We start from the raw sequence: 13,057 nt of genomic DNA on the forward strand, positions 1-13,057 counted from the left end.
TTTATTATGTGATTACTTGTTATATTACCATATCTATTTATCAATACAAGCCTTTAAATAGGCATACAAAGATAGTCTACATTACATGCATGACAAACTAGTAATGGTAAGATGATTGATAACTAGTTAACTACAAGCTAATGAGTAGTTAATAGCCTAGAGATAATTACAAAGCTAAAAGTTATCTACAGCTAACAAAGTAATAACAGAGAGATAATTATGATATATAACAACAATTAATTTGACTAAGGGCCTGTTCATATTTACTGAAATGAGCTGAACTGAACTGAACTGATTGGAGCTGAACTGAACTGAACTGAACTGAACTGATTGGAACTGAACTGAACTGAATTGAGCTGAAATGAATATTTTATGTGAGAGGGAAATTAAGAGCTGAACTGAACTGATTGGAACTGAACTGAAGTGATTGGAGCTGAACTGAACTGAAATTAAATAAATATGAACAGGCCCTAAGCTAGCTAAATCACATGAGAGGAACTATTTACTTTAATAATTATCCTCACCACAACTAACCTCCCCACTAGTCACACAATTTACATGTATTCCATGATTCCATCTAATTTTTTTAATTGTCGGTTTTTTTAAAAAAAAATTATTTATTTATTGTTATTTATTATTATTATTATTATTATTATTATTATTATTATTATTATTATTATTATTATTATTATTATTATTATGTTGTTTATGAATGCATTCATATGTACAAATGTAAATATTTCAATAATTAAAATTTAATTTATACACATTAACATTTGAAAACTACACATTTGAGACAAACAAGATTCCATAATTATGTTTTTCCCTTTACTAATATTTAAATGTTTCATTTGTAATGGAATGTATAAAAATTTAAATGATAACTAATAGTAAAAGAGACTAAGACAGTATATATGTTTTTCCAAGCTCTACTGAGCATTGTGTTAAAATATATCTATCGACACTAAATTTGTGTAATATTAGGGTTAAGAGTGTGGTGATTGGTGAATGATGTAGATCTAATATGCCAAAAGGCAGGGAAGGTTTGTTTTACCTATATATATGGTTTAGGGAAAGAGTCATGTGAGTATGTGACTCATGCTTGCTAAGGTTGTGGTAAAGAAGATTAAAGTAACATTTATGTATAGACACACACAATCCTAGTTTAAGTCAAACGAGTAAATAAACTTTTTTTTTTTTTTTTTTTTTTTTTTTTTTTTTTTTTTGGAAAGAGCAACTAAATAAACTTAAATATAAAGGAAAGATGAGAACTTATCAAGTTGCGCATTCAGCTAAACAAAAACTTGCACATTTAGTAAACTTTGTAAATATAAAGTTACAGTTAAATTCTTAACCTTTTTCTTATAAGCGCTTTCTCACCAAATTCAATACACACTTTCACTTGTGTTTGGCCTTTTGCCTATTTTTTATCATTTCTATTTTTCCATTTAAGGTAACTTATGACTGTTGACTTGTTCGGCAACTTAAGTTTTTTTTTTAACCATATAGAAATTAGGGTCAAACACCTAGATTGGTTTTCAATTGGGGATAAAGTCAAAGTATTATTGTCGAATTGTATCGATTTGAACCAAATCAACTGGTGCGCTTCAATTAAGAATGATGCGTAGATTTTCAATTCGGTTATTTTCGAGTTCAATTAAGATGAATGGTATGTACTAAATTTAATCTTAAAATTTAAATAATTTTCTATGTATAATCGGTTGTACCTTATATACGTCATACAAAGTATTATACAACCAATACCTCTTTGTTCGTCACATACATTGTGTGAACGGAGTACCTCGAAAAATTAAATATCCTTTTATGATCGTATCACTTTGGATTACAATTACTTATAACACAAAAGTAACCGAATAAAATAAGTGACGTCCCATCTCAACATAATATCTCATCCCATAACAAAACAATAAATGCCTTATTCATGAAGAAAGAAGAAACCTCCCATTTCTAAATTCCAATTTCCAACAGTAGGATCAACGACAAAAGCAACAAATGAAGGATTACTTTTGATTGAAAGCGTGGCAATCATACTTCGCTTACAGCTCACAAAAGCAGTTATATAAACGTTACATAATGTAAAAGCAACGTGTAAATTCATACATAAAGCAAGTTTAAAAGGCATGACAGATTATTTGTTACATACTTATATATATATACTTCAATAACATACCGTATTTCCTTCACTTTCATATATTCTTAACTTTACTAATTTATATTGTTTATTTAACCACCTTTTCTAAACGTTTTCTTCAATATTATCCTCTTTATTGCAACTTTCAGACGACATAAATCACCACAAAACGTAGAAGAAAATAAACCACTAAATTTGTATCTAATTCCTTTGTTAAATTATGGATGTTTCAAGTGGAATCACTACTAATCAAAATGAAGGTAAGTTACTTTCGATTTTATTTCAAACTGTCAAACAGGAAGAAATTTTAGAGACATATCGAGAGAGTATTGGTTATTGTACTTGTAAATTGGCGAGTTTTCATGGATTAGTAAAGTTTGTTATGTAATTATGCAGTTGAAGGACCAGGAGAGAATGTGCTTGCTAAACATGTAGCCTTCTTTGATAGGAATCATGATGGTGTTATTTATCCATGGGAAACTTTCCAAGGTTTGTTAAACTTAAACTTTGGTTAAATTTACTTATTTTTTGATGAATTTGAGTTGGGTTTTTGGTTAATTTAATGGGTTTTTGGTTAATTTTATAAAAATTTGATGGGATTTTTTGTTGTTGTGGTAGGATTTCGAGCCATTGGAAGTGGGTTTCTGTTATCAACAGTTGCAGCCTTCTTCATCAACATGGGCCTTAGTGGCAAAACCCGCCCGGTATGTTACTATTGTACCCCTTAATTATTGCGTTACGTGTTACTACACGTCTGTTAGCAGTTTCGCTAAAATAGTTGCACTCGTTTTTTCATGGGGTTCACTGTAATACATTCTCTTCGTTTCAGAATAATTAACGAAATAATATTTCATTGTTTTTTGTTTTCGCTTTACATTGCCCTCGTTTTCTTGCTCTTTCTATTTTCTTTCGTTTTCTTTCACTTTCACTTTCACTTTCTCACTTTTCTTTGTTTGGATTAGTTTCTTAATTTGTCTTTGTACTTTTTGATACACCAAGTAGAGGGTTTGTTGTGATTTTCTTTAGCCCTATCACGTTGCACCAGGGGCGAAGCCATGAATTGAAATATGTGGGGGTGGGGGGCGAGATTTATCAAGTAAATCGTATCTTATTTTCCAACAGTGATATATTATAAATTGGATTTGACTAACATAAAATATTTCATCAAAATAATCAACATTACAACCTATGACTTGTAAAATTCAAGTGAGAAATAAAAAATTTCCCTTAAAAAAAAAGTGAGAAAAAAATAGTAAAAGATTGCCGTGAAAAAAAAAAAGTAAAAGAATAATTAAAAAAAACATGGATGTGACACCCACAAGAACCGAACATTAGACCAATATGTGATAAAATTTATAGATTCCACTCTAACCACTAAGCTATACACTAGAAAGTTAGACATAAGTCCACCTTTATATAACTATGGGGGCCAACCTTCAAAATAAAGGCCGGCCCAAGGGCCGGGCCTCCACCAGCCTTTTGTGGTTCCGCCCTTGCGTTGCACTGTGTACTCGGATGTATATTAAAAAATTTAGTCATACCATACATTGTTTGTTTTCCTTGTTGATTTTGGAATATGGATTTATATTTATATTTATATATATATATATATATATTTTTTTTTAAATTTTGTGGTATGTATGTGTGAATGCTAGTCAAGTCTTTTGATTTTCAATATTCGCCACATATTTTTTATGAGATGTCTATGTCTATTGGGTGGTGTTTCTAAGAAAAAAATAAAAATAAATAAATAAATGAAAGAAGATAATATTAGGTTGGTTGATGGGCCAGGGTGGGACTTAACAATCAATACCAATTCAAGAAAAATGGACCGAATCCTGCAAGGGCCTAGTGTTTTGCTATCTTTTTTGTTTTGCTAATCTTTACAAAGTTGTCAAGTGTGTATTCTTTTGGAAATCAATATGGTGCACAAATAATTGGGGAAAAAGAAAAAAGAAAGCATTTCATAAAAGTACGTAACAAATTAGCTTTGTATGCATGTGTTACATGTGAATATTAAAAATGAGTTTCATGAACAAGATTGGTAAACATAAATTGAGATACACCAATTTGCTTTAAAAAAAATAATGCACAAATTTGTTTTATAAAAATACACAAATTTGAAATACGTATTATTAATAATTATAGGATGCAAATAAAAAAAATAATTTTGGAGGAAAAATCGTCAATAATACTATTGATATTATTGACATATTACCCATTTACGCTATCCATCATTCATTATTTTTAATTCCATAGTTATTATTTGCCCATTTTTATTCATCAAATGCGCGCGGCGATGCGATTGATTAATATTTCACTTGTTTTTTCTTACTTACAAGATAAAATCAAGACATGCATTTTTAGTTGGTGAGTAGGGAAGGTGAATGCATGACCTTATCAAATTAATTCTAACACATTGTTTAGGGTTGCATATAGGCTTTAAATACATATTTATACGAGTGATTAAAAATGATTAAAATGGTACTTAGCATTATTTTTAACATTCATGAAAATCATATACTTCATATTAATTAATGGTTATTGGCATTTGAATTTCATGAGGCCATGAGGTCAGCTATTATATCCGGCTATCTAGGTATGTATGAATTTTTTTTAATAAAACCTGTTTTACGCAATGATGACTTGTATATCTAAGCAATTTTACAACGTATTTGTTAAAAATAAATATTTATCGCGTATTAGTGAGGGAAGGTCCCCTAATATAAGTAGTAAGTAACCTTTATACACTTGTAACTTGGAAAAAAAAATAAATAAATAAAAAAAAAAATTGCATTTTCATCTATTAAGCTAGGAAAGTTTTATCTTTGAACCCTAGGAAAATGAGACTTTAAAATTTATATGGAACATTCCAAACATATTATTAGCATGGTTGTCGTATTTTTTCATATATGTTAAATACAAGTACTATTTTTTTTAAGAAAATAAAATTTGACAGCTGATTTTATGTTGTATTTTTGGCGTGAATATATATAGGGGAAATTTCCTAATTTGCTCTTCCCAATAGAGATAAAGAATATCACCAAAGCCAAACATGGGAGTGATACTGATGTCTACGACACACAAGGAAGGTATGTTGTTAACTTAACTTCTACGTTTGTCTTTCATGAACCTTAATCACCATCCAATGAAGACTAAAGTTCATTTGTTATCTTTGACTTACGACGAATCTTTATCGTCAAACTTGTCTATAATCAACATCAATTTCACACCATAATTGACCTTAACAAGTTAACATAGCCAGTTAACAGTAAAATATATGGAAGTATTACGTTAATTACTTTAATTAAAAGGGTGCATCCGAATAACATTGAAATGATCAAACAAAGGGGATTTTATAAATTGTCATTTCTTTCTTATGTTAGCTATGTTTTGCACACACTTATGATCATTTTATTTTGTAAATTGAAGGTTTGTAGAATCGAAGTTTGAAGATATCTTTAAGAAGCATGCTCATACATGTGCGAATGCTCTTACTTCTGATGAACTTAGTGAAATGCTCAAGGCAAACAGAGAACCTAAAGATTATGCAGGATGGTTAGCAACACTCACTTTCGTAAATTTCATATTAATTTTCATATATATGTCAACATATGTTATATGGTTCAAACTAGATAATTGTCGAATTCTTTGTCACAGGATTGCTGCCTATTCAGAATGGAAGATTCTATATTACCTTTGCAAGGACAAGAATGGCTATTTGCCAAAACAAACGATTCGAGGAGTGTACGATGGAAGCTTATTCGAGCAGATGGAGAAGGATGCACAATCTAAGAAACACAAACAAGGGTAAACTTTCAAGAAGCTAGTTGGAATTGAAGCATATATATTATGTGATTCAAATATATGAATTGTAAAGTATTTTTAACTAGTTAATTATTCTGATTTTTTTCCCTTCCTTCTCTTCTCAAGTGTTCATGGAGGAGATAAATAAGTTAGCATTGCAGTTGATCTTCACGTACTATCCGCATCGAATCGTTGTTGTGGCTATGTATCTAATAGTTGCTGGGTTTGAATTAAACATTGTTGTTCATTGTAGTGATTGTGTGACGATGATTGTAATTTTATGTACATTGTTATAGTTTGATTACAAGGATGTATTATGTCACATATTTGTGTTTGTGTGCATGTGTCGGGGGTGCATATTACTCCCAAGCTAGTCTTGGTCTCGTGATAAGAATGTGAGCTTGTAAATTTTAAGGTCACGGGTTTGATCGATCTCTAATTCTCTACGACTTGTATTAGTTGTATATGATATTTGGGGAGGGAACGGTATTTTCTTTCTCACATACGTAGTCCACTCTTTAAGCTAGACTATAGGTTTTGATTTGTTATTTGTAACACATTACAATTGGGCCTGGGGCCAGATTTGATTTATTTTCATCAACTTATGATGTGGGTGTTTAATTCAGGTACATTTGAGAAATATTATCACTAATTACCTTCCAAAACCATTAATTTTTGTAAGATAACTTTGTTTGTTATTCGATTTCGCTCTAACTATGCTACAAATTCTCAAATTAAGAGTTTCCAGATAATTTCATATTGATGGCCAAACTATGTTAAAAACTTAAAACTAAAGATGCACGTCCAATACATCCAATTAGGCCCCGTTCATTTCACCTTATTTTTAACTAAAATTATTTTTAATGAACTGAAATTATTTTTGCTAAACTTAAATTATTTTTACTGAACTGAGATTATTTTTGCTGAACTTAAATTTTTTTTACTGAACTGAAATTAATTTTGCTGAACTGAAATTATTTTTACTGATTTTCTATTTTATTTCTTTTTTAAAGATACCGAATTTTACTGAACTGAACTTATCTTTACTGAACTGAAATTATTTTTACTGAACTGAACTTATTTTTACTGAACTGAAATTAATTTTACTGAACTGAAATTATCTTTACTTAATATTATTTTTTTAAGGTGAAGTGAATAGGGCCTTACCTTTTCGTTTGGTATCTCGTTTCCAATTTTCGTGCAATCTAGTGATGTAAATATCAGTACTTAGTAGGTCACCCATTAAACCAAATTCTTGAATATAATTGATGCAAGTATATGTATAGCTTAAGATAGTTTATAATTGAACCATGGCCCGGCCAATGCATTTCAATTTGCCATTGATCTTATTGAGATTTATTTATGATTATATTTTTGTAATGAGGTGCTTTGTATTAGGAATAATCTATTAATGTGTATTAAAGAAAGCATGCTAATTATTCTAAAATAAACAATTTTTGTTTGATAATGCCAACTTGAGTTTTGAATAATAGTGAGTGTAGTGAGTAGTGACATTAGTATGCACAAGTGCACATCATCGTCATTTTAGTATCAAAAGTTGTTGTTGTGAGTTGTATCTAAGATTTGAAATTCTTTACATTATTCCAAACATTCTTTCTGTTAAACAATAGAGCTCATTTTCACCTGCTTATATAAATGGATTAAAATAGTGCTAGACACTAATTTAAATATATTTGCTCAAGTTCGATTCATACTATATGGTCATGTCAAGTAACCTTTTTAAGTTTCGGTCCTTATTACAACATACTACAACATATTAGAATATGAAAAATTTTCTACTGATAATTTTTTTTATTAGTTTAATTATTAATTGTATGTACAATTACCGATTATTTAATCAAAAACCAGCCAACATTCCCTCACAAATTAACATATTTAACAATGCCATAAGTATTGCCTTTTTCTCATTAACAAATTCTCCTTCAATTCTTTTCCAACGTTTCCTCCATTACCAAAGTATTAGAGCATCTAAGTACTTGGAAAACATGGATGTTACTAATCAAAATAAAGGTATGCATATGTTCATTTCAAATAAACATTACTACTAATCATAATTGATTAATGCTTTTTTTTAATAATTAATTAAATTTTGTTATATGATTTTGCAGTTGAAGGAACAGGAGAAAATGTGCTTGCTAAACATGTATCATTCTTTGATAGGAACCATGATGGTGTTATTTATCCATGGGAAACTTTCCAAGGTTAGGTTAATTATTTCCTTAAACTTTGATTAAATTTACTTAATTTTGGTGAATTTGTGTTGGAGTTTTGGTTAATTAGTTTAAAAATTAATGAAATTTTGTTGTAGGATTTCGTGCAATTGGAAGTGGTCTCCTGTTATCCACCCTTGCAGCCTTCTTCATCAACATGGGCCTTAGTAGCAAAACTCGCACGGTATGTCCGTTGCATGACTTGCATCCCATATGATTTTATTTACGTGTGGTATTATTTCAACAAAAATTTATTTACACTTGTGTCCATTAGGGTTGAGCAAAATTATTCGAATATCTAAATAATATGCATCTGATGTTTTGATCTAAAAACTTTTATCGATCCAATTATGATTGTCATGTAGAATGGTAACCTCTTTTCTATTACAATATAAACATTATCATGTTTTATATTGGAGATAATTACATAATGAAAATTGTATATTAAAGAGTACATATATAAGATATAGGCGGAATTTGATTTCAAGTCTAGAGTACCACATCTCGCTTTAACCAACGAAGCTAAGTGGCTAACTAATCATAGACTATTTTTTGTAACAAACAAACATCTCAACTGCTAAACGTCGCTCCCATTTTACATACTAACGCTCCCTTTTTGACATGAAAGGACGATATTGCCCTTTGTGTAAATTGTAGTGCATAATGGTATAATATCATTCCCGACCCCTCCACTTACTACCACGTGGTAAAAAAAAAAAATCCCGAACTACCACATCCGACCTCGCCCCACCACATTCGATCTACCACCAAAAATCCAAGTTAATTTTTTTTAAAAAAATTTACTCAGCATTAGCAACAGGTTTAGGACGATGGATGTCGACAACATTCGGACACCGAAAGCTTCGTCGGAGGATTCCATAAGTCGTCGTACTATTTTTTTAAAAAAATTAAAATAAAACATCCGCCTAAAATTTTAGGATCCACGTAGGTGGATCCACTCAAAATTTCCGGATCCACCAAGGAGGATCCGGAAATTTTAAGTGGATCCACCTAGGTAGATCCACTTAAAAAATTAGGATCCACCAAGGTGGATCCTAATGTTTTGGGCGGATGTATGTAGTGCTTTCTTTTTCTTTTTTTTTTCTTAAATTGATTGATTAATCAAATTTACTATTGTAATCTTTGTATTACTATTATTATTATTATTATTTTATTATGATTAGTATTAATTTTGTGATTAGAGTAATTAGTATTATTATTTTATCAAATTTATTATTGTAATCAAATTTTTTGTTTTCCTGATTTTACTTATTTTTTTTAGAGAATAAAATGAGAGTAAATGAGAGTATGAGAGTGAAGTACGAGAGTTTTGAGTACCGTAAAGTGAGTCGTGGCTATTTATTTGTTAGGGGTAAAAATGGAAAATCTTAAAAAAATGCGAGCGATGCCTAGTAAAAGGGGAGCGACGTTTAACAACCCCCACAAACATTAACTTTAATAAATTGGACTGAACATCACCTTGGAGATCATCTTAGGTAGGCTAATGGGCCCGTTGTAATTGAATAAGTCCAACACAAGTGTATTTGGGCCGGTACAATCTTGGGTGGGCTGATGCCTGATGGGCCTAGTGTTTTGTAAACTATTTTAACTTGCTGATAATGCCAATCTTGGCACATATGGCACAGAAACCCCATATTGTGACTCTTGTGAGTTGTATGATTTGTATTTAAGAAATTTTGCAACTTATAAAAAAAAGGAAAACAATTAAGGTGTATACATTTTATAATGTGAATTAGCTGTTTTTTTTTTTTTTTTTTATTTTTATAAAAAGAGTAAATTAGCTCATTTAATATAGTGCAAATCTCAAATACTGTATAAAATTTTGACATTTTATTTTCTATGTATTGTTAGAAACGATACAATTTGGGACTAAGATTTTGTTGTTGTGGATAATACAGGGGAAATTTTCGTCTTTGCTCTTCCCTATAGAGATAGAGAACATAACCAAAGCCAAACATGGGAGTGCTTCCGGCGTCTATGACTCACAAGGACGGTATATTGGCTTATTGCCTTTATTGTGATTTCTACGGGATATTAAAGTGTGTCTACCATTTTCCATATAACAAATATGAAGTACAATTACATTATGTGTATTGCACTTATGATCATTTTATTTTGTAAATTGAAGGTTTGTAGGATCGAAGTTTGAAGAAATCTTTAAGAAACATGCTCGCACAAATCCTAATGCTCTTACTTCCGAAGAACTTAGTGAAATGCTCAAGGCAAATAGAGAACCAAAGGACTTTGGAGGATGGTTGGTAACAACTTCATATATTTCGCATTTATGTACATATATATCAACATATGTTTTATGGTTCTAACTCAATAATTGTTGTGTTCGTTCTATCAATTTTTATTATAAGGATTGGAGCCTATTCGGAATGGAAGATTATATACTATCTCTGCAAGGACAAGAATGGCTTCTTGCAAAAAGATACGCTTCGAGGAGCATATGATGGAAGCTTATTTGAGAAGATGGAGATGGAGGCTAAGAGACGTCAAGGTCATAAACAAGGGTAACATTTCAAAGAAGCTACTTGGAGTACGTTACATTGTGTATGGTTCAAATGTATGAAATGTAAAGCATGTTCAATTAGTTGATATGATATATATGAGCCAGGGGTTTCATATATATTACCAATCTATTCTCAGTTTCGTGGTTGGTCATCGATCTTGTGATTTTGAGGTCACATACTCACATGTTTGATATTCTACCGAGGTTTGGGGAAAAACATCCGCTTTTAAGCTAGACTATTAAATTTGATTTGTCTTAGTGTCCTTGCAATTGGGCTTATTAGGGCCAGATTTGACTCATTTGCATGAAATTATGATGTTGGTGTTTAGTTATTTGATTAATGTACGTTCTCAAATATAAATATTCGTAAAACCATTAAAATCTAAACAACTTCTACATATATGTTGTTCTTATTACATGAATTTTCTAGTTTATTAGCTTTTACGGTCTATATTTCATTTTCCGTTTTCATGCAATTCAAACAACTAATATTATTATAATATGGTTTTCAAAAAAAAAAAAAAAAAATTATTATAATATAAATATATAATCAAATAATTCTTTGATATATCTAATGACAGGAGATTTTTGAAACTTATTGAAAATAGCTCATCTTAAGAAATTATTAATCTCATTGATTGAATTAGATCGACCGCGTACAATGCATTGAATTGATTCTAATTAGTTTGTTCACGATTAGATTTTGTCGTCAGGTGCTGTTTATTAGGAATACTCTTCATAAAACATGCAAATAATTCAGAAATAATATAATTTTTTTTGATAATGCCATCTGCAACTATGACTTATTAACGAGTTTAGTATGTCATCTTCATTGTTTATTACCAAAACCAGTTGTTGTGACTTGTGAGTCGTATTCAAGAATTGAAAATCTCAACATTATTTTAGTCAATCTATTTATTATTACTCTCTCGGTTTTTTTTTTTTTTTTTTTTTTTTTTTTTTTTTTTTTTTTTTTTTTTTTTTTATATTCTTATTTAAAACTTGCAAAAAAAACTCACACAATTGCGTGAAAAATATTGATTAATTTGTTTCTAAATGCTTTTAGAGTATCAAAATTTTTAAAATTTTACTAATACGCCAGATATCTTCTTAGTGAGACATAGCGTATGTATATTTCCAAATGTAATGTGCACAATTAAACGGAGAAGTTAAGTAAACCAATACGACATTACGAGTATAATTCATGTTACGTTGAATTGCTTAAATAAATGAGTCAAAATGTATGTTTGGAGCAATAACTTTATCAATGGTTAGAACTCTATTAAACTAGCACCTCTTTCAAATCAATCAGCCTAACTAAACAAATCAATGTTTGAGAGTATTATTTGGGTGTTTGGTAAACAGATTATTAAAAGAGCATTTTAGGAAAAAAAAAAAAAAAAAAAACACTTTTTAAAAAAAAACTCACAATAAAAGCTTTTTGAAATCATCTAGTTGAAATACTGTTGCCCTTCACCTTGCTAAATTTATTCCGTTTGGTGTCGAAAATGTTTGGGTGAATCATTATCCTTGTGAGCTGAGATTTGCTCGTATGTTTTGATGGACACTTTATCCTTTATTTTATACTTCCTCCGTTTCTTTTTACTTGCAACACAGCCTTGTGGCACGTGTTTTGAGGTCGGATTTATATAATGTAAACGGATAAATTATTCATTATAATTTTTACAAATGATACTTAACCCTATTCTAATCTTCGTGTTAAAATTATATTGATAAAATCGCTCGTTTACCCTCACTAATCATCTCCTAAAACTGCGTGCTTAAAAGGTGTGTTGTAAGTAAAAGAAAACGGAGGAAGTATATCTCTTCTGTTTTATTTATTTTTTTTTATATATATATATATATATAAAAAAAAATAATCTTATTGAATATTTAGCTTTTAAATACAACTAACAATTAAAATCTATCTGCTAAACCCTTTTATACAACTAACTGACTATCTAATTAAATCAGCTAATACAATAAACTAGTCAAAATAGTTGATATAACCATGTAGCTAATTACTAAACAAGGCCTTTGCGAGTTCTCCAACATTTGCTTTGTGCCTTTCTCCAATGATATAAAGTAGTACTCCTACCTTGTACATACCACTATTAGGACTTAGGAGTATTACGCAAGAGCCTTTCACCCAAAATAAAAATTATTCCGTAATAAAAAAGCATTCATATACACAAGAACCAACACCCCATCACTAATAAATAAATATGGAGTACCGTACCATAAATACTGTTATCTCTCATTAACACTATCTCTTTATTTATATCCTATCGTTTCCTCCATTCCTAAAGCCAAAAAAACTCGCTGTATAAC

The 13,057-nt window shown here is 30.0% G+C and overlaps 2 protein-coding genes across 2 annotated transcripts; both read left to right on the forward strand.

The window, feature by feature from the left end:
* The first annotated feature begins 2,261 nt into the window (after positions 1–2,261).
* Positions 2,262–6,364, forward strand: LOC145610126 (putative peroxygenase 4). Its single transcript, XM_081665394.1, has 6 exons — positions 2,262–2,412; positions 2,549–2,641; positions 2,771–2,856; positions 5,150–5,244; positions 5,585–5,710; positions 5,813–6,364. Exons 1-6 carry the CDS (start codon positions 2,373–2,375, stop codon positions 5,964–5,966), a joined length of 594 nt encoding a protein of 197 aa, XP_081521520.1. The 5' UTR covers positions 2,262–2,372; the 3' UTR covers positions 5,967–6,364.
* Positions 6,365–7,965: 1,601 nt separating this feature from the next.
* On the forward strand, positions 7,966–10,731 carry LOC145611905 (putative peroxygenase 4). Its single transcript, XM_081667287.1, has 6 exons — positions 7,966–7,990; positions 8,089–8,181; positions 8,289–8,374; positions 10,110–10,204; positions 10,340–10,465; positions 10,575–10,731. Exons 1-6 carry the CDS (start codon positions 7,966–7,968, stop codon positions 10,729–10,731), a joined length of 582 nt encoding a protein of 193 aa, XP_081523413.1.
* Positions 10,732–13,057: the final 2,326 nt, after the last annotated feature.

Source organism: Chenopodium album, chromosome 24 (assembly GCF_948465745.1).
Source record: "Chenopodium album chromosome 24, dcCheAlbu1.1, whole genome shotgun sequence".
Lineage (NCBI taxonomy): Eukaryota > Viridiplantae > Streptophyta > Magnoliopsida > Caryophyllales > Amaranthaceae > Chenopodium > Chenopodium album.